This window comes from Hippoglossus hippoglossus, chromosome 14, assembly GCF_009819705.1.
Source record: "Hippoglossus hippoglossus isolate fHipHip1 chromosome 14, fHipHip1.pri, whole genome shotgun sequence".
NCBI lineage: Eukaryota > Metazoa > Chordata > Actinopteri > Pleuronectiformes > Pleuronectidae > Hippoglossus > Hippoglossus hippoglossus.
In genome coordinates, this window is record NC_047164.1 from 14,313,382 (window position 1) to 14,332,505 (window position 19,124).

The following is a 19,124-nucleotide window of genomic DNA, read 5'->3' on the forward strand; positions in this document are numbered from 1 at the left end:
GCTGCGTTGTCATTTTTCAGCTTGAGGAGCAGGAGATCCAGAGGAGGCGAGAGGAAGAGGAGAGGGCTCGCCGACCCCCCACACCACCCCCAGTTGAAGAAGTGGCACAATCTGAGGCAGAAAGTCATGCACATGATTCTGCAGCCAGGTAAAGGGGACTTATGAGTAGAGCACAATGGTTGTGGTCTATTTTATCTTTTTGTTATTAACAGGGTTTTCCCCCCCTCTTTAAACACAGAACCAGTCTGGACCAGACCACCCTCAATCAGACTGTGTCAGTGAATGGAGTACATAGTGATAATGACACATCTCAGGTAAGACATAGTATAGATTCAATACTTTTGAGTGTCACAGTGTTTGTTCTCTGTTGCACTGATAATTATTTTAAAGATTTTCAAATAATCTTGTGTGTAATGTCCTGTAATGTTTTTCCCATGTTGCCATCCCTGGTTTTATTTTTCTAAATCTGTTTTAAAGTTCAACAGAGAAACAATAGTTTAAAATATTGGTAACTGGCATCGTTGTTGCCTCGAATCATTCACTTGGTATCAATTCCCTGCAAACTATAAAAATATGTTAACAGTTTGCAGCAACTCATGAATAAAATGAAAATACACAACATGTTTGCTTTGGGTTTTTAAAGAAAAAAACAAAGCTCTAAGTATGTCATTCATACAGTACAACACTTTGTCAGTGTGTGTCCCTGTCTCTGTCTGTTCAAGCCCAATACACAGACTTGTTTCGGTGCATGTCATATAATCAGATGAATTGCTATTACCCAGTTAAAAAAAAAAAAGAAAATGTTTTCTGTGAAATATAACTTTTCTAATCAATAATGTCTATCAGCATTGTTTTATTTTAGAGGCAAGCATTAGAGCTTTGCTTATCATTTTATGGTCATATAAACATTACAAAGAAGTGGTATCTCTGAAAATGAGAATCAGGTTTGCAGAGTGACATCCAGGGACCCTTATAGAATTACAGTGTAGGCCCACCTGTGAGGATGGGGGTTGAGACTGGGGTAGGATAAAGTAAACTCGATACTAGGAAACAGCCTACAGTGGCTGCTGGAGTGAACCTACAGTATGTTTAGGTCTGCAGCTGATACTCTAGAGAAGAATCAGTCAAAGAGACGGAGCCATTTCTGCATGAACTGATCAGATTTCTGCCCCAGACAAAGACGTTTTAACAATTTTTTATTACGTTCTTACCAGCAGTCAGTATCGCTATCGTTGTCAGTGGGAAAGAAATCAGAACCTAAACGTGTGTGTAAGCCAAAGCAGCCGGAGCGTGTGAGTACCAAGCCGTGGATTTGGCTTTGTAGCTTCCCCGTCGTGCCCTTCACAGCCTCTGCTCAGCTCCTGGTCAACTGCAGTGCCTCTTTATTTTATCAGGAGGCCATTGCTCTCTGTCACAGATGCAATCCATTGCTTTTTTATTTTAATTTTTGTTTATATAATGAGCCCCATTGCTGTTTAAAAGCATGATGCAGATTCATGAAGATTGTCTTCATGGATCACATATGCTGCCTGCAGGTGCATTTGTGCTCATATTGACCAGGACAGGAGTAAATTTAAATGTGGAGCCCAGAGTTGTAAATGTGGTGATATCGTAGCTGTTCAAAGCTTTTTTTATATGTAGTTTGTTTTAGTCTGTCCCTTTATGTGTACAGTTGTTGTGATGAGTGTCGTTTCATGGAGTCAATTATCAGTTCTTTGTAGAAAAGGTTTATTGAGGAATTAATATTGTATATAACTATTTCATATTTAAGATGCAAATGGTAAACATTTTTTTGTTACAATGTAGTGTCATCCTTTATTCATTTACTGAGGATTGGCTGAAAAAAATGAAGATTATCTTTAGTATCATAGTATTGACACATTTGTATTTGGATGGAAAACAGGCAGTTAGCAGGTCAGTGTTTATATGAAGTGAGTCTGGCAGGTGCAACATAATAGACCTCAGAGGCCAGACACTGAAGACAGGAGAGAGAGTTACTGATATTTTCAGGAACTATTCACAGTGTTAAGAATAATCTCTCACAAATAAATCTAAAAAGTTCCTTTGGTACATTATGATGTTGTTTTTTTAAACAAATGTGTTAATTATAGGATGCATTTTTCCGAGATATTCATTTTAACTGTATGTCTTACGCATATGAGCGACTTAAATGTCCTGTTAAATATCAGTGTACTGCAATTGTGGTCATGTGGATCCTTTAAACCCATGCTCTGCTGTTACCTCAGGTAATCACACACTGCCATCAGCGCTAACGTCATCATGGCTCTTCATGTGTGGCTGTGAATGGTTGCGTTGCTGCTCACTGCTTCCATCCACTCAAGGTTTTTTTTTTCTCTCTACCTCATTATACCCACATTCACGTCTGGTTTGCACCACAGGGCTCAGAGTCGGAGTCGGTGAACGGGCCAGGTAGGGACAGTGGGCTGGCATCTTCTCGCCTCGAACCGTCTGCAACGTTACCAAGCAGGGGTGGAGCAGAGTCAGACCCAGACACCATGGAGGGGATGCTCTGTCGAAAACAGGAGATGGAGTCCCACAGCAAAAAGGCAGCTACCAGGTGAGTGTTCTTACGAGGGCAGTCAGACAACATAATAGACCTTGGAGAGGGCAGACACTGAAGAGAGGTTTTAAGAATTTATAACAATGGAAGATATCAAAAAAGAGTGTTATAGATATAAAAAATATATGTACTTTCTGTTTTTGTATGCAACACATGCTGCTTCCAATGCCATGTATTTGCTCCCATAGGTCTTGGCAGAACGTGTACTGTGTCTTAAGAAAAGGAAGTCTGGGTTTCTATAAAGATGGCAAGAGTGCCAGCAACGGAATTCCATATCATGGAGAGGTACCCATCAGCCTCGGCGAGGCTGTGTGTGAGGTAGCAAACGGCTATAAGAAGAGGAAACATGTATTCAAGCTCAGGTGAGAGGAGAACAAGGATTTCTGTTACAGTACTGCTGTCACACTGCTGGATTTCATAGATAAAATAAGAGATCATAATGAAATGCCAAGAAAATAACAAATGATGAGATGTATTAGACTTTATAGCTTCTCTCTGACTAATGATTCACCTCCTCTACTGTGTCTGCAGGCTAGGGGATGGAAAAGAGTACCTGTTCCAAGCCAAGGATGAGGTGAGATATATATAGGACAGTATTACATTTATAAAATAAAATGAAACCATATATAAATTTGTGAAAAAATATCTTGTTTGCTTGCTGTGCCTCTGTCTGACATATAATAATGTTTTCTGTCCGTCTGAAGTCGGAAATGAGCTCCTGGATCCGCTCCATCCTCAGTTCCATTCCAACAGGATCAGGAGACTCACCCGGAGTTCCGCGGGCCCTCAGCCGCGCCATGACGATGCCCCCCATCTCCCCCAGCTCAGGTGAAGCTGGAGGCGTCACCATGCGCAACAGAGAGGGGAAAGACAAGGATCGAGAGAAGAGGTTCAGCTTCTTTGGCAAGAAGAAATAGAACACTTGTAAAACCAGTGATGGAAACTAGATTTGTCAAATTTCAACACAGTGACGCAGGCAGAATGAAAAGTACAAACAGGTCAACCTAACACACTGCTTTCAGCGCAGGCCCCAAGGAATTTGTCGACAGCTACTGTACGTGGCACACAGTGAACTTTGTTTCTTTTCTTTCTCTCCCTCGCCAGTTTTATCTGTCATTTATTTTTTCGTTCACCCAGTTTTTATTTCACATTTATCTGCACCCAACAATGAAAGCCCTCATCCAAAGGCAGTTTCAGCCAACCAGCAGAGCTCGGTGTGAGTCAGTAACAGGTCTGGTTGTCGTTAGCAGGGATCCAGGCCCAGTTCACTTCCAATCTCCTCTTCAGCATGAATATTTTCATTTCTGTGAGTCTCGACTAGCAGAGTCATTTTAATGCTGTGCCACTAATAAAACACTGGATGGTGGCTTTCCACTGTGGTGCACTCTGGTTTTATTCCCCTCACTCTTAAGTGCTCTCTCTTTGGGAAGGATCACATCAGTCTTTTTTTTCTGTTCTCGGTATTGATGTTATTAACCTGACCAATATTATTGCTATTATTATTATTATTATTATTTATCTTTTGCTGTTGCTGGTTTGAGAAAACTAATTTGACAGTAGATGATCTTGATTCATGTTGTGGAGAGAAATAAATTTAGTTTTTCACTAGTGGAGAATGTTGGGCTTGCCCTTGTATGTATTTCTTTTATGACAGTTATTGAGGTGTTTTGAGAAAAAATAAAACTCTTTCAATTTTAGCAGCGTGGCGTAAGTGATCACACGTTTCATTGGGAAATGATATATAAATATATATATATTTAATAAGTGGTTTTATTTTTTATTTTATCTATAATTTTGCCTGTATTTGATTATTTCTTTTGAGTGATCTTTTCTGCTTGATTTTCAACCTTTTTTTTCTGTACAAAGCAGATAAGATTAGTTTTCTAGTGTGTGTGCGTGTGTGTGTGTGTGTGTGTGTGCGCGTGTGAGTTGTGGTGCTGTGGATTTTGCACGTTTATGTTATTCCTAATTAAACGTGGCCAGACTGATGCTGCTTTTCGGTATGAAAAATGTAGACAAAAGCCAGACAAACTCAAACTCACAATATTACTGGAATTATTTCATCAAAATGCCTTTTCTTTTTCTTTTGTTTTTTTTAGCTTTTTATTATATGTAAGAAGAAATTACCAATGAAGTTCCTCAAGATGGTTTCATTATTTCTGTTTCTCTCAATATCTATTTCTGTTCTCTCTCCATCTGCTGTTGTGAAGGCACGGGGCAGTGTGTAGATAAAAAGCTGATGCACATGTGAGCAGGACAGCTGACAGGTCTTATTGCAGGTGAAATGAGGGGCGTGGAAGTGATAGGCAGTGACGAATATGGTTTGTGTGCTACTTGACAGAGAGGTGTAGTGAGCCTTACTTGAACCCACTACAGATACACTGAACCCTTTTTTTTACAAACCCACCTCCCATTCAAACAGTCTTAAAGAAAGCTTTCTTAGTACAAATGATAAGAATGTTAAACATGTGCCCTGTGGCAATGATCTAATGTATGTCAGTGGATTGTATATGCAGGTAAGATATGAATCAACAGAGGGAGAAGCCCTGAATTCTCTCTGAAACGAGCTTTGCGCTCTTGCATATGTGGCATGACTTCGTGTAAGTTTATACTCGTATGTGTCTCATCTGTTCTCTTCTGTGTTGGTGTAATCACTTCATATTCAGGGTTGAGAGCAACCAATTATCTGTAATTGGCATTTACATTCATCCAAGATATAAAGGCAATCTAACAAAGATCCATGTTTAGTCTCCTCAAATACTGAACATAATTGATAGGAAAGATGCATTCACAGTATATTGTGAAACTAGACAGTAGCTCAATTACACAGACACATCTAGAGACCATTGGAGGGGTCGGTAACTGTTTAGTCGAGTCAGTCACTTAAATCCAAGTGTTAATTTGCCTTTTGTACCTGCCAAAAAGCAAAAAGACGTTTTTTAAAAAATCTTCAGTAGGTTGCATTTTTGGCAGTTAAATAATAATTTGACATGTCTTAGATGTTGAAAGTAACTCTTAAAAGCTGGTACCTGCCTGGATGCGTCACAGGCCTTGCAGGGCTGATGAGTTCACAGGAATGTCACACCAAAGTGTTGTGATAACACACACAGGGGGAAGTAAACTTGCATTTGGTTGCAGTTTAAGCTGGTCGGCCTTATTTTTCCAGTTCCTAACGAATGTGCAAACGTTGTTCAAATCCGACACCCAACATCCACTTTGAGACGATTAGTGATCAGGGTTAATTTGACACCACCTAACACTGCCTTGTCTCTGTCAGTGGGACTTAGCATCCTGGGTGCGTGACAGAGCTCCCTATAGATACAGTCCACTTTAAGTAACCTCAAACTAAAAGTTCAACCGGTCAACGAGGTCATTGCATACACGGGTGAGCCGACGCAGTTTAGCACATTGTGCACAATTTCCTATGAATCATTCTCCCCCAGTGGACGAGCTGGTTGTAGTGAACACTGCTCTGCACATCCTCCATTCGCTGTTATAGGGAGTTCAAGTTCATAGCTCACACAGTGTGTTTTCTTATCAGCTCATTTGAATGTGTGAAGATTCAAATAAGTTTTGGGCCAAATTGGTCACGTGAAGCAAAAATGTTCTTGACACACTGCACACGAGCTCTCTCTCTCTTTCACATACACATTGATACTGTACTGTATATTCAATGCAGAATGACCTTGGCGATCCAGTCTTGTGGGAATGTCCTCAGCTGGCTGATTCGATGTTGCATATGGCACCCTTTTAAAAAAAAAGTAACACTGTGCTACTGGTGAGCTTCGAGCAGAACATGGGACGTGTGTATTATTGATGTCAAAGAGATGAGTCTTTGGTTATGAGAGAACTTGTCACAACGGAGAACTTCATGAAGAAAGAATTACAACTTTTACTTGTTGAGTATTAGATATGAGTGAAAACAGACTGGTGATAATTTTAGCTTCCTTTTTTTTTAGAAGAAGGCAGGATCTTTGCTGTCTAGTGGGAGCTTGTATTTTTTCCTCCAGTAGTCTGTCTTGCAGCATTTGATAAGCCTGTTCGACAACCTTCATTTCTGATTTACTTTTGACGAATGTCTGTTCCTCCCTCTGTAATTCAGAGCTGTTAATACCACTACTATTATTAATTGCTATTATTATCATTATTGCTACTGTTGTTACTGTTACTACTACTGTTACTAATGCAACTTATTGCAAAAAGTATAACTGCTGTCCATTTTCAGGTACGTGTCTGTAATACCAGACCCTTCCACACGATGTCAGTGTGCTGTGGAGCATTTTCATTACGAATCGAAAATAATGTTTGTTGACTTGTGTATCTACATCTAATATTAGGAATAATAAAACATGGTTTAATGAAAAATATGTGGATGTTGGGTTTTTCTATGTTGAAAAAATGTGCTAAACAGAGAGAAGAAGTTAGATGTTTGAATTATGGTCACTTAACAAATCTATAAAATGCAAACTATTAATCTGGGACTCAACTGTTTAAATATGTGTCTTAATATACCTCAACTATTCTATTTTATTTGTATTAAGTCAAGTCACTTTACACCTTGAGATTGACACCTTAGGTCCCACAATGAGCAGGCGTAGGCACAGCAAAGAGACAAAAAACTATGTATAATCAAACTATATACAATTGAAAAAAATGACTAAAGTAATTAGTTAACATTTTCCAGAGGTTCATTAAGAGGTTGTGTACCTGGTTAAATGGGGTAATATTGTTACTATTGTGCTTCCATGAAGTTGCCGGAATCACAAAGGCCAGATTTATTAAAAAAAAACAGTCAAGAGATATCTTGGTGTGAGTCAAAATTGGACAGACTATCACAGAACATGGAAGGATGTGGTACGAGTCAGAAGAGAACCCATTGAATTTGGTGCAGCTCCAGGAAGCTTCTTTGACACTAGGAGATGTTTTGAGAATTTTCAACTTTTTCATTGATTTCCCAGAGAGAGAAAAAACAACACAGATCTTGATGTGTTTAGGGGACTAATATTTATGAGTGTGTGCAATTTGGTGCAGATACAAATGAAAACCCAGATCTAGTGAATTTAAATTTAATTTCATAAGGGGACTGAGCGTCATTCTAGTTGAAGTTGCACAACTGTCCACCTAGATCTAGAGAAGAAGTTTGATCACACGTGAAAACAAGTATCAGCTTAATATTGTCTTTTCATGTTTTAATTCAGACTTGCTGTGCAGCACTTTAATAAGCATGTTGTGTATAACATGCACCATATTTTTTTAGTATGGTCATGATTAAGGTTGTGCTACTAGAGGATAATTCATCCTGTTTTGAATAAATTAAAAACGAATAATTCAGCTGCAGAATCGCAGCTCTTTGACCACTCCTGCAGTGACGCATCCGTACCAGCAGGGGGCTCCCGACACCACGCTCCTCGCTCTCTGTTGCCTGCAAGTCCTCGCAGAGGGCACAGTTCCCCGGAGCCACTTCCCCCCGTGTGTCAAAGCAAGATGGCAGCTGTTGTTGAGAATGTTGTCAAACTGTAAGTGCTGCACTTTTATTCCTTCCTTACCTTCCTCCTGCCGCGCGCACACCGCCGCGGCTCCCTCGCACTCCACCCGGCGTGTCGCTAGCTTAGCTTAGCTTAGTTCAGCCACAGTGACTTAGTGGGGTTAGCCTGTGGGAGCCGTCGTGTGTGCTCACATCCTGGTGTGGGAGTGGAAGTTAGCGAACACGCAGTTTGACGTTTGTCAAACAGGCACCGACGAGTCTGTGTGACAGACCGTGTTGTTGTTTATCAGTAAACACTTCCACAGAGGTCGCACAGTCACCTGTTGTGTCTGTGGAGGTCCGCGGCTCCCTGCTACGCTCGGGGCTAACGTCAGTGGAGGGCAGCAGCTAACCGCACGCTAACAAGCTAAAGTGAAGTGTAGTAGTGGCCCACGTCGTCAGCGGACACGCGGGGGAGAATGAATGAAAGCCCGCTTCACCCCCTCAGCCCGGTGTCACGCTGGAGATCCATGACAGCTCTGCATCTCATGCACTTACTCTGCGGAAGTGTCTGAAGGTTCCACTGCCTCACACCAGCCGGTTCAGAACGTGCTTCCATTTCCCGCTGCCTGCAGTTTGTGTTCAGTGCAAACTAAACATTTAAGTTTCTACTGAAACTTTCCTCTGTTTACTTCTCCACTGATCATTTAAATGTCTTTGTGCCATGACACTAGATGGATGGATAGATGATAGATCCCCGGGGGGGGGAATTAAATTGTCACAGCAGCCAGATATATCAAAATACAATAAAATACAAAGTAAGCATACCTAAAGTAAATATACTACGACAGAATGAGAGATTATATACACAAGGTTCAAAGGTACACGTGATACTGTGTAAAGAATGGTGGTGATGACATGCTGATGAAATGATTATAATGTTAACAGCAATGTTAATAATAATTATAATAGTGCACACGCTACATACTATTAATAATGTACTGTTATAGCATAGTAACAATAATAAGAATGGAACAGCGTAATGTTATAATAATGGCAATAGAAGTAATTATACAGTAGCAATAGTGTTGTAATAAAGTAAGATATGTATGTATGACCATCATCATATACACACTATGTAAGAGGTATATACATACACCAAAACATAATATTTGGATATGATGCACCAAAATGAAAAATGTTCTTCCCTGACTCATACCACAATCTTCCACCAAGTGTTGTGCTAATCTGTTCTGTAGTTTTTGAGTAATCTTACTTACAATCAAACACAAACCAACCAACAAACAGACAGAGGTGAAAACATAACCTCCTTGGTGGAGGTCACGATGTAAGCTGATCCATTGCCTTGCTCCAGTGCCCCCTGTAAGGTCTCCGTCATTAACCTGCTCGCCACACTTGAAGGAAGACTTTATAAATCTTGACAGGGAAAAAGAAAAAACCTTGTCTGTTTGACTTTATTTATGATGAAAACACAGCTCACTTTTGACTGTGCTGACGACCAGGCTTTTTATTGTTGATGTACCAACAAACGGGGAACCTGCTGTGGCGCTCTCTCAAATGATTTCCTTTTGAAGTACAAAGACATTGTCTGGTGCGTGAGCTTAAGGTGGCAGCACAACCACAGAAACTGTCAGAGGGGTTCAGAAGTTCGAAGTAGCTCCTCTCTCTTTGTGGAGTAGCCTGCTGATTTGTCTTTTAACCGGTGTCTGACTCTGGTTTTGTTCTGTCAGGCTCGGGGAGCAGTACTACAGAGATGCAATGGAGCAATGTCACAACTACAACGCCAGGCTCTGTGCTGAGAGGAGTGTCCGGATGCCGTTCCTCGACTCGCAGACCGGCGTAGCTCAGAGCAACTGCTACATTTGGATGGAGAAGAGACACAGGGGACCAGGTGAGATACAAAACAGGTTCACTGGAACATGGTCTAAGGTTAAGACCTAGAACATGAAGTTCACGTGCAGTCATTATTATACTCCACAAGTGTTTTAAGAGAGGTAAGAGTTGAATGAATGGGTGAAAGGGAAAGATGGTGAGTAAATTATATGGCACAAAACGGAGGGAAAATGTATGTAGAGTGAATATTTGAGGAAAATAAGTCATATACATTCATACAACAAGCTAAAGTGTGAATGCATATAATCTAGCTACACCCACATGCCTTTTTTAATAAAACCGAAAAATAGATTTAGAGAGAGATTTTATATTTAAGTATTGATTGTTGTGTTGATGGATCTGTTCTGCTGTCCCTCAGGCATAGCGCCAGGGCAGCTCTACACCTACCCCTCCAGGAGGTGGAGGAAGAAACGGCGATCTCATCCTCCAGACGACCCACGACTTGTCTTCCCTTCTGTCAAGTCAGGTATTGACATGACATAATTTAGCTCTGCTTAGCTCACTGTACCGTGTCATCTTTATGAAAGGCTGTAAAAGTAGTTGTTTATGTAATTTTATGGGCTAATCAAATCATTTGTAATTATTTTTTTATATTGAAATGTGACTTAGTCCGTCAATATCACAAGCAGGGGCACTACAAGTATTCCAACGTTTAGTTTTTCTTCTTGCATCTTTGTGTCTTTGTTGTATTCATAGAGGTGGATTTAACAGTGAAGAAGGATACTGTGTTGTCGTCGGACGGCAGCAGCCTGGAGGCCCTGCTGAAGGGGGACTCCTTGGACAAACGTACGACCACAGAGATCCGAGGGTCTGAAGAAGATTCAAACACGAGTGATTACACTGGAGTCTTGAACCCTGCAGCTCGGATCAGAAAGGTTTTTTGGCGTTAGGCACAAGCTAGCTTTAGAGTTAAGAAAGTAATTTTACTTAACAACTATTTGCCTCATTCTCTTATTGCATCAACACAGAAAATCGTCGAGCCTGACGACTTCCTGGACGACCTAGACGATGAAGATTATGAGGAAGATACACCTAAAAGAAGAGGCAAAGGGAAAGGGAAGGTAAATAACATCTTCGGACATGGATACACCTTCTCAATAAGTCCATCAACTCCATGTGTGTCACAGCCTTTGGGTTTACACATATCAGCTCTGATCTCCCAATTCAATTTCAATTCACAAAGTCCAGTCAGATTCTCTCATGTAAATACCAGGATGGGATATATACTTTTTAAAATGCAAACATCTACCAGCTACTGACATGGGGTGTATTCAAATTCACAATCCACCTAATACTAAATTAGAAATTAGTGTCTGAAATCTACTGAACACTTTCTTACTTCACCAGAATTTGAGTGGAGACTGGTGCTTATTTTCACCCTGGTACATACAATAGTATGTACCAGGGTGAGCAATGATACAATGGTGGCTATATACCGGTTTCTCTATGATGGAGTAGCACTGTTAGGGCTAATTACAAGTTTAAAGCTAAATTTAACATAACTGCCCCACATTACCGGCATTCACAGGCATTAGCCTCACCCAATATAACTTAAGACCTAAGCTCACTCAGCATGCTCACTGTGTTATTCTCTGGTATTTGAGAAACGAGTGATGTAGACTTTATCGCTACCTGCTGACCCAGCATGCTTGTTTGAGTGTTTGTAGTTGTTTGTAAATGGATGTTATGGTTTATTTTTTGTATACTGAGCGGAAAATACCTGTTTAGAAAATAATTCAATTTGTAGACATTTTATAAATCATACAGTATATTGTATAGTGTATGAAAATACACTCGTTCCCAAAACCATGACATCATTGTGTACCACTCACAACAAGTAAACACTGCATACACAACATTTAGTTCATTTGTTGTTTATTGAGAAAATGCAAAGATCAATTCTGGGATTTAAGAATAAGAAAAACTGCAATTAATGTTAATGAGTTTGTGTTTAAAACCGGCCCGACTGTTGACTCTAATGTGTCTGTCCTCAGGGTCGAGGAGTGGGCAGCAGCACCAGGAAGAAGCTGGATACAGCAGCACAGGAGGACAGGGACAAGCCGTTCGCCTGTGACAGTGAGTCATGCTGGTGGAGAGCAGAACATGTGAACTCAAGTTAAAGACATGTTAATAGCTGTAATGTTTGTAATCTAATCAAGCAAGACTTTGCCCCAGTACCTCATTCTTTATCATCCGCCTTTACATCTTCTCCCTTTTCTCTTGTCCTCCTCCTTATTCCCTTCTGCTTTTAGACTTCCTGTATCTGAGCATCTCTAAAGCTAGTCTCAGTTTAGCTCAGCTGTTTCTGTTTGTCATCAGGATATCAAATCTCTCTTATACTTGCATCTCAAATCTTTCATGTGTGGGGGGGAGGGGATGTTTCTTTTGACTTCTTCGGTTTTGTCAAACTGTGTACTTGCTTGATGTGATCTCTTTTTTTCTCTTTATGAAGCATTTTCACTTTCAGCTGCACTTCCCTGTCGGTCTATGATCTTATTTCTCTGAGTCTCTGTCTCTGCTCTCTTCTCCTTCTCTTCTCTCTTTCAGACACTATCAAACAAAAGCATATTTCAAAACCTTCTGAAAGAGGTATATTTCTCTCATTTGTTTTTTACTCCTGTCTGCCTTGTCTTTCGTCTTCACTGCCTGTTTTTTCATTTCTGTCTGTTACCAAGTAGATTTGCCCTCTTTTGTAGTTCAGTACATTGGATACAAGTTTTGTTCTAGACCCTTTACTTAAATGTAATTAACTAGATTTAGATTCAGGTCAACACTGTTATTATACACCCTGTTTAAGCTGTCGTCTCTAATCAGACAAATATATGAGCAGTTGCAGCCGGTAAGAGATAAACTCTTTTTTTTTTTTTACTTCCCACAGAGTTAGATAATCTAGAGTCTTGCTTCTGCTCCTTTTTTTCCCTCTCTGTGCTTTGTCTTTTGTCTTGTTATTTAATATGTTCAATTTGACTACTTTTTCCTCTTCCTTCTCACCACACCTGCACCCTGTTAGGTTTTATTCAGTGTTTCATGTTTTAGCGTGAACTGCTGCCTGTGCTTTTGAGTCAGTTTGACCTTTGGGGAATATTCTTTCATGTCTTTATGCCACCTCACAATCTATTGGCATGAGACTCACTGTTTCTTCTGCAAAAAAATGCTCTGGAGAAAACTGTCCCATAGAGTTCTTATTCCTTTAGATGGCAGTTAGAAGAAACAGAGCACAAGGCTTTAAGGGAATGAAATCAGAAAATTATGGTAGTGAAAGAAGAAGTACTTTGTCCTCGGGTGTTATCTTATGACAGACCTCACATACCCCCTGTGACAACGGCTGCTCACAGTGGCGTCTTTGTCCTCCCTAAAGTCAAATAATCCTCCTCACACTATCCCATTGGCCTCTCCTTCCACCTCTGATGGTAGAAACTGATCAGAAACATTAATATTGAAGGTATGGAGCTGAGGTCATTTACCCTTACAAATAATTTTAGAAAGATAGATACAAAATACAAATACATTTCAATTTAAGTTAAACACTAGTGAGATACTGCACGTCAGTTACTTTGTTAAAACCAGTGTCATAAAGATTGCTCACCTTTGCAGTAACCCCAGACTTCTTCACCTCGAATATTAGTACATGCCAACATATATCATTGTGTCTTTATTATGTTTTCAGGTCATACAGTTTTGTTTGCATGTAAAATTCTGCCCCAGTCTTCTCCCATCGAGAACCACCTTGAATGCTTTGTTTGCATTGCTCGCTTTTTTCCTTTAAGTGTCTATGTCCCCAAATATCAAGTAACGTGGCCACCTACTGGTTAGCTAGGCCATCATCCTTGTTACTATGGTTAGAGGTTACAGCTGATCAGGAGGCATGGCATTTCTGACACACACTCTAAGTGATTGACCAATCACAAGAAAGTGGGTCAGCTGACCAATCAGAGCATATTGTTTTTCTTTTTTTCTTTTTTAGGGGCCGACCAAGAGCTAAAACAACACTGCAGCAGTGTACAGTATGAGTCAAATAATGTTTATTTTGTACATAGCATATAAAACCTATTCAGGATTCTTTAAATACCACGATTTCTTTGGTTTGTCATACGTCATCACTTCGCCACATTAAAATAGATGAATTTGGTTAGATTGTTACACTATTTCAGTATCTGAGGGCAGAGAGATCAGAAATCACATTAAGTCTGGTCATATTTGTCTGTAGGGTCTTTACAGTCTGTTTAGATAAACAGTTTTAGACTTGAATATATCTTGGTCGCTGCTTCCACCACAAAATGTTGACACATTATTTATTAATAACTATTATGTCACTGATTTTAAACTAGAATAGTTAAAAGTTTGAATAGACCCTTCTCGTGTACAGTAAGCATAGTTATGTTTGAAGTAGGAAACTGCAGCGCTCTGGTTCTTAAAGCAAGTCTTCGGATCGTCATAAAAGATTCAACCTGGATGAAGGGAAATAAACAATAACAGCAGGTGTTTCTGTTACTTTCAGCAGGACTTGCAGTGTTTATTGGTCAGAAGTGAAAAATATCACACAAGCACCATGAGGGACCAGTCATCCTTTCCATTAGTCACCCTCCTGTAACCGCTGACTCTGTACAACCTGGACGTTACTCATGCTTTCATTGTTTTCATACATGTTGTGTTTCTGCTGTTGGTGGCAGTCTGTGGGAAGCGCTACAAGAACCGCCCCGGCCTGAGTTACCACTACGCCCACTCCCACCTGGCTGAGGAGGAGGGTGAGGGGAAGGAGGAGGTGGAGATCAACGAGCCTGCCAGGCCGCTGCCAGATGAGCCGAAAAGTAAGTGAAACAGAGGTTTCATTTTTAAGCTGCTGGGGTTATTGCACAACTGGACTGTCTTGTACTGTATGTTTCCTTGTTATTATTACTGATGCTCTCTGGGTGTTTTAATTTTGCTTCTCAGCTCCCAAGAAAGGCCCAGATGGTCTCGCGTTGCCTAATAAGTACTGTGATTTCTGCCTGGGAGACTCCAAAACCAACCACAAGACTGGTCAGTCAGAGGAGCTGGTGTCCTGCTCCGACTGCGGACGCTCAGGTACGTTCTAGAGAGGGAAAATTGTTTACACAAATAATCCCACTGTTACATCTGCATAGATAAAGTGATAACACAATTTTCCTCAATGCAGGCCACCCGTCTTGCCTGCAGTTCACTTCTGTGATGATGGCCGCAGTGAAGACGTACCGCTGGCAGTGCATAGAGTGCAAGTGCTGCAACATCTGCGGCACCTCAGAGAATGACGTGAGTTCACCTACTATCAGACGTTACAGTGCATGCTAAACTCTGGGTTGTTTGGGCCGAAGGCTCAAGTGTTTGTTGTCGTCATCTCTTTCTTTCCAGGATCAGCTTCTGTTCTGTGACGACTGCGATCGAGGCTATCACATGTACTGTCTCAACCCACCCATGTCTGAGCCTCCAGAGGGTGAGTGAACTGCATGAAAGAAACAGTGTTCCGCTCAGTAGAAAATAATGAATGCACATGATTTAGAACATTATCACACCCTGAAAGCCTCAGGTCGGACAACACTGAAACTCGTCTACTTGTGTTACTGAGTCAGCACTGACTGTTTGTACTTATTATTCATAGTTTGTAACTAAAATGTATGAGCTACTTGTTAAAGTGTTGGTACATTTGAAAATGTTGGATTTTGACATTAATGTGACAAAACCAAGTTGTTAGTTTTCAACAGCTCCATTTAAGAACTACAAGGTTTCTTTGAGAACGCATAACTCCACTAATGAGTTATCTCGCCATGTTAACAAAACCAAAACATTTAAATGGAAATCAGTTTTTGAGTAATTCCACTAAGTAACAAACAAACAAACACAGACACAAAAATAACCTCTTGGCCGGAAAATAGTTTTCTATGAAACCTGTATTTTCCTTTTAATAGAGTGTAAAATTAGTTAGGCAGTTGTCAAAGATATTTGAAATAGTATAAATGAAAAGTGAAAAATGTTTTTAATCATAAACTTTATTTTTTACACAATTTAAAAATAAATCACATATTTTCTAAAAAGGTTTTTTTATTGGCACATATCAGAATACATAAAGACCAATACCAATATGTCTGAAAGGTTCATCATGGATCCATACTGACGGGATGTCTTTCCTCTATGAACCAGTCAGTGGACGTCCTTGCTGCCTGAAGCTCAAGGACATACAGAATGACATTTAGCCAAACTCTGTGTTAAACCATCTCTGACACTAAACATTCCTCTGTGTTCTCACTCAGGGAGCTGGAGCTGTCATCTATGTCTGGAACTGTTAAAAGACAAGGCGTCCATCTACCAGAACCAGAACGCCCCACCCTCGTGATGGCCGTTCCTGCCCGCACACACTCATCACTCAACCGTCCCAGCAGCAAAAGTGTGATTTACCCTTCAACACCGATGATGAGCTCCCCCTGACAAGCTGACCTCAGAGGGAGTGTGCTCAGAACGGGCAAAAAATTGTGAAAAGGGAAGTACACCTTACCAAACAGGTCTCACTTAGCTTCAGATATGACTGTTACACAGTTACAAGCTCAGAATTAGCCCAAGAGATTTTTATTTTCACCTCTTTGCCACATAGCCAATTTGATTAGTGCTGAATTTTTGGATTCACAGCATAAACAGCAAAATATGACTTCTTGTTCAGCCTTTCTACACATACACAGATATAAAGTTGCTAAACCCTTGTCTCTATTCTGCAGTGTACTGGATTCATGACTAGAGCAGAAATAGAGCTTGTTGGATTAAATAAGCATGCCAATGCTTGCTCATCGTGAAAAAATAAACGTTTTATAGTATTTATATATTTCTATGGTATATAATAGTGTTAAGTATGTACAGATTGGAAAAAGAATGGTCATGTAATAGTCTTTATATTAGTGTCCATCCCATCATTATGGAAAAATCCATAACCATTTCTTTTCTTTTTGTGGCACTGCTGATATTTGATGATTAACTGTGTAGAGTCAAAGGGATCTGCTGAGACTGCAAAAGACTTTCCATTTCATCCACCGGCACACACACAAACACACCCAAACAGGGACGACTAGTAGAAACCCTGACATGCATGTCAAAGTGGCTCCAAAGGCTGAAGGACTTCAGGGATGGCAGGTTAGACTTGAATCTGGTTGTTGACTCTTGGCTGCTGGTGGCTCGAGATGCACAGAGTTCAAGAGGACGCACAAGGACACACTGACGTGCATGTTTCATTCAGGCTTTGGGGCCTTTGCTGACAAAACTCCTGCAGCTGGACAGTTCAAGCTGATACTTGACTTCAGTCTGCACACTTGGCCCTTTCCTGACAGACGTGCAAAAGTTGTGATGATAATTCTAGTCAAATCAAAAATGAAATCTACTTTCATTATCAGCCAGGTTCATGGATAAAAAGTCTTCATCGCTGTGTTCTAGCAGTTCGCTATTCATGCAATATCCAATATCTGCAGATGTGACACCACTAGATTATTTGTATGTAACTGAGGACTATGCGACCACGCAGATGGTCACCTGCTGACAATGTAAAGCAATATGCCAGGATGAGAGTGACTCACATACAGTCTGTTCAGGCTATAATGTGCGATATTGTAAATTTTCTATCTCAGAAATGATTACAGACAAGGCAACTGTGACAGAAATTGTGGATGGTGGCTCCATATTGTAGACATATATGAAGATGTGTTCGTCCTATGGAAAGACAGCTGTTTTTGTCACTGCTTTCATAGATTTATTATGCAATGGTTTCCTTCCGTGGCAAGGCTTAAAGCAAAATGTGTGGCTGAACTGCTAAAGCAGTTACTTTACCTCAAAGAGAAATAGTATTTAAACACATGTTGAAACATGCTGTAGATAGATCGGTTAATGGCCGACGGATGGATAGTAATGAACGGAGCAGTATCTTGCTTCAGTATCTGCACATTCTACATTTAAAACAAGTGCATGCTCAGTAAACATCTGCACTCTCATACGCTTCGTAGTCGTCTCAGCATTAGGTCGGTGAAGGTGTTGGGAAGTGGTGTAATATAATTAACCATGCTGTCATGTCGTTTCAATAGCCAACTAACAATTACTAAAGCATTACACAAATATATCTTGGTTTCTTTTCTCATCACGTTTTGAACTTACAGTTATGTAGAGACAGGGGCTACTAGAATATTCTTGCGGGTGGTTTTTGTACTCATCGATGTTTGCAAACCTGATGTGTGGGACATTTTGGGACTTAGGTGGAAGTTGCTTTCTAGTTAATCCTGTGATGGACTGAGCCGCTCTCTTCCAAACCTCGAAACGAGAAGCAAAGCCCGTAATGTGATTAGAGGCAAACTATGGAGCGGCACCTTCAACACTGAATGGTTAAGTAATGATGGACCAATGCAATTTCTAGGCTGCGTTCAGACAGAAGTGAGAAACAAGGAAGTTCACCTTTTGTTGTCATGTTATATATAATTCTGTTCAATACCATAGTATGGTTTTCTGGTTTCTAGCTTTGGGAGAGAATTGTTCAAAACAAAAAAATGTTTGAAAAGGTTCATAGGTTTACTCGGTAGGTGAATTCTCTTTGGTTGGACTTTCATTTTGGATTGTAATGGAATGTAATTGTACGAAATTTGTCTTCAGGAAAATAAAATACTAAGCACTATAACTTGCTGTAGTGTTTGTTTCGTTTGTGAGGATTGGACCACGGCATGGGAGACACATAGAAAAATCAAATTAAAAAATCGTAAGTGCAAACATCCCGTTTGCTGATGAGGCAATGACCCAGGTCCAATGTCCACCCTCAAGGACACAAGGCACATTCCTGGTAAGTCAGTGAGGGCTCTGATCTGTCCCACTGTCAAATAGTCAAATGGATGACTATTTGACTATTTGACTCTCTCACACACTTACTGTAAGTCGGCATTTCTCCAGATTTTACCAAAGGGATTTACCCACAGTTCATCGCATTGTGATGTTGGTAAACAAACCGAACGATTACGCAACAATAAACAAATAAGCATGGAAGGAGCGACCAATCCCGGAGTTGATATTACAAGATAGAAGTATGAACACAGCTCCAAGTTGATTCATAGACAGATTTTGTGTAGTTATTTTTCCAAGAAACAAGTAAACTAATTATTTAAAAAATCATCTTCTCTTGAAATCAGGCAGACGGTC

The 19,124-nt window shown here is 40.3% G+C and overlaps 2 protein-coding genes across 9 annotated transcripts in view; both read left to right on the forward strand.

Moving 5' to 3' along the window:
- LOC117773981 (spectrin beta chain, non-erythrocytic 1) overlaps positions 1–6,946 on the forward strand; it is a 48,237-nt gene extending 41,291 nt beyond the window's left edge. For 2 of the 5 annotated variants that reach the window (XM_034605949.1, XM_034605951.1), the window contains 7 exons: positions 21–148; positions 239–314; positions 1,215–1,292; positions 2,400–2,578; positions 2,770–2,943; positions 3,113–3,155; positions 3,286–6,946. In XM_034605949.1, the coding sequence (XP_034461840.1) occupies positions 21–148; positions 239–314; positions 1,215–1,292; positions 2,400–2,578; positions 2,770–2,943; positions 3,113–3,155; positions 3,286–3,498 (891 nt within the window). In that variant the 3' untranslated portion in view covers positions 3,499–6,946. The remainder of the gene's footprint in view (positions 1–20; positions 149–238; positions 315–1,214; positions 1,293–2,399; positions 2,579–2,769; positions 2,944–3,112; positions 3,156–3,285) is intronic. The other 3 variants (XM_034605952.1, XM_034605953.1, XM_034605950.1) reach the window with 2 other exon arrangements.
- A 1,000-nt stretch (positions 6,947–7,946) lies between these two features.
- On the forward strand, positions 7,947–18,609 carry dpf2 (D4, zinc and double PHD fingers family 2). Of its 4 annotated transcripts, none has more exons than XM_034606878.1 (12): positions 7,947–8,097; positions 9,797–9,957; positions 10,318–10,425; positions 10,656–10,834; positions 10,922–11,020; positions 11,954–12,035; positions 12,507–12,548; positions 14,630–14,767; positions 14,892–15,023; positions 15,115–15,227; positions 15,327–15,408; positions 16,223–18,609. In XM_034606878.1, the coding sequence occupies exons 1-12, from the start codon at positions 8,066–8,068 to the stop codon at positions 16,303–16,305; spliced, it is 1,251 nt and encodes a 416-aa protein (XP_034462769.1). In that variant the 5' UTR covers positions 7,947–8,065; the 3' UTR covers positions 16,306–18,609. The 4 variants fall into 4 exon arrangements, with proteins under 4 accessions (XP_034462769.1, XP_034462770.1, XP_034462771.1 ...); XM_034606879.1 differs by having other exon boundaries at positions 10,928–11,020; XM_034606880.1 differs by lacking the exon at positions 12,507–12,548.
- The last annotated feature ends 515 nt before the right edge of the window (positions 18,610–19,124 follow it).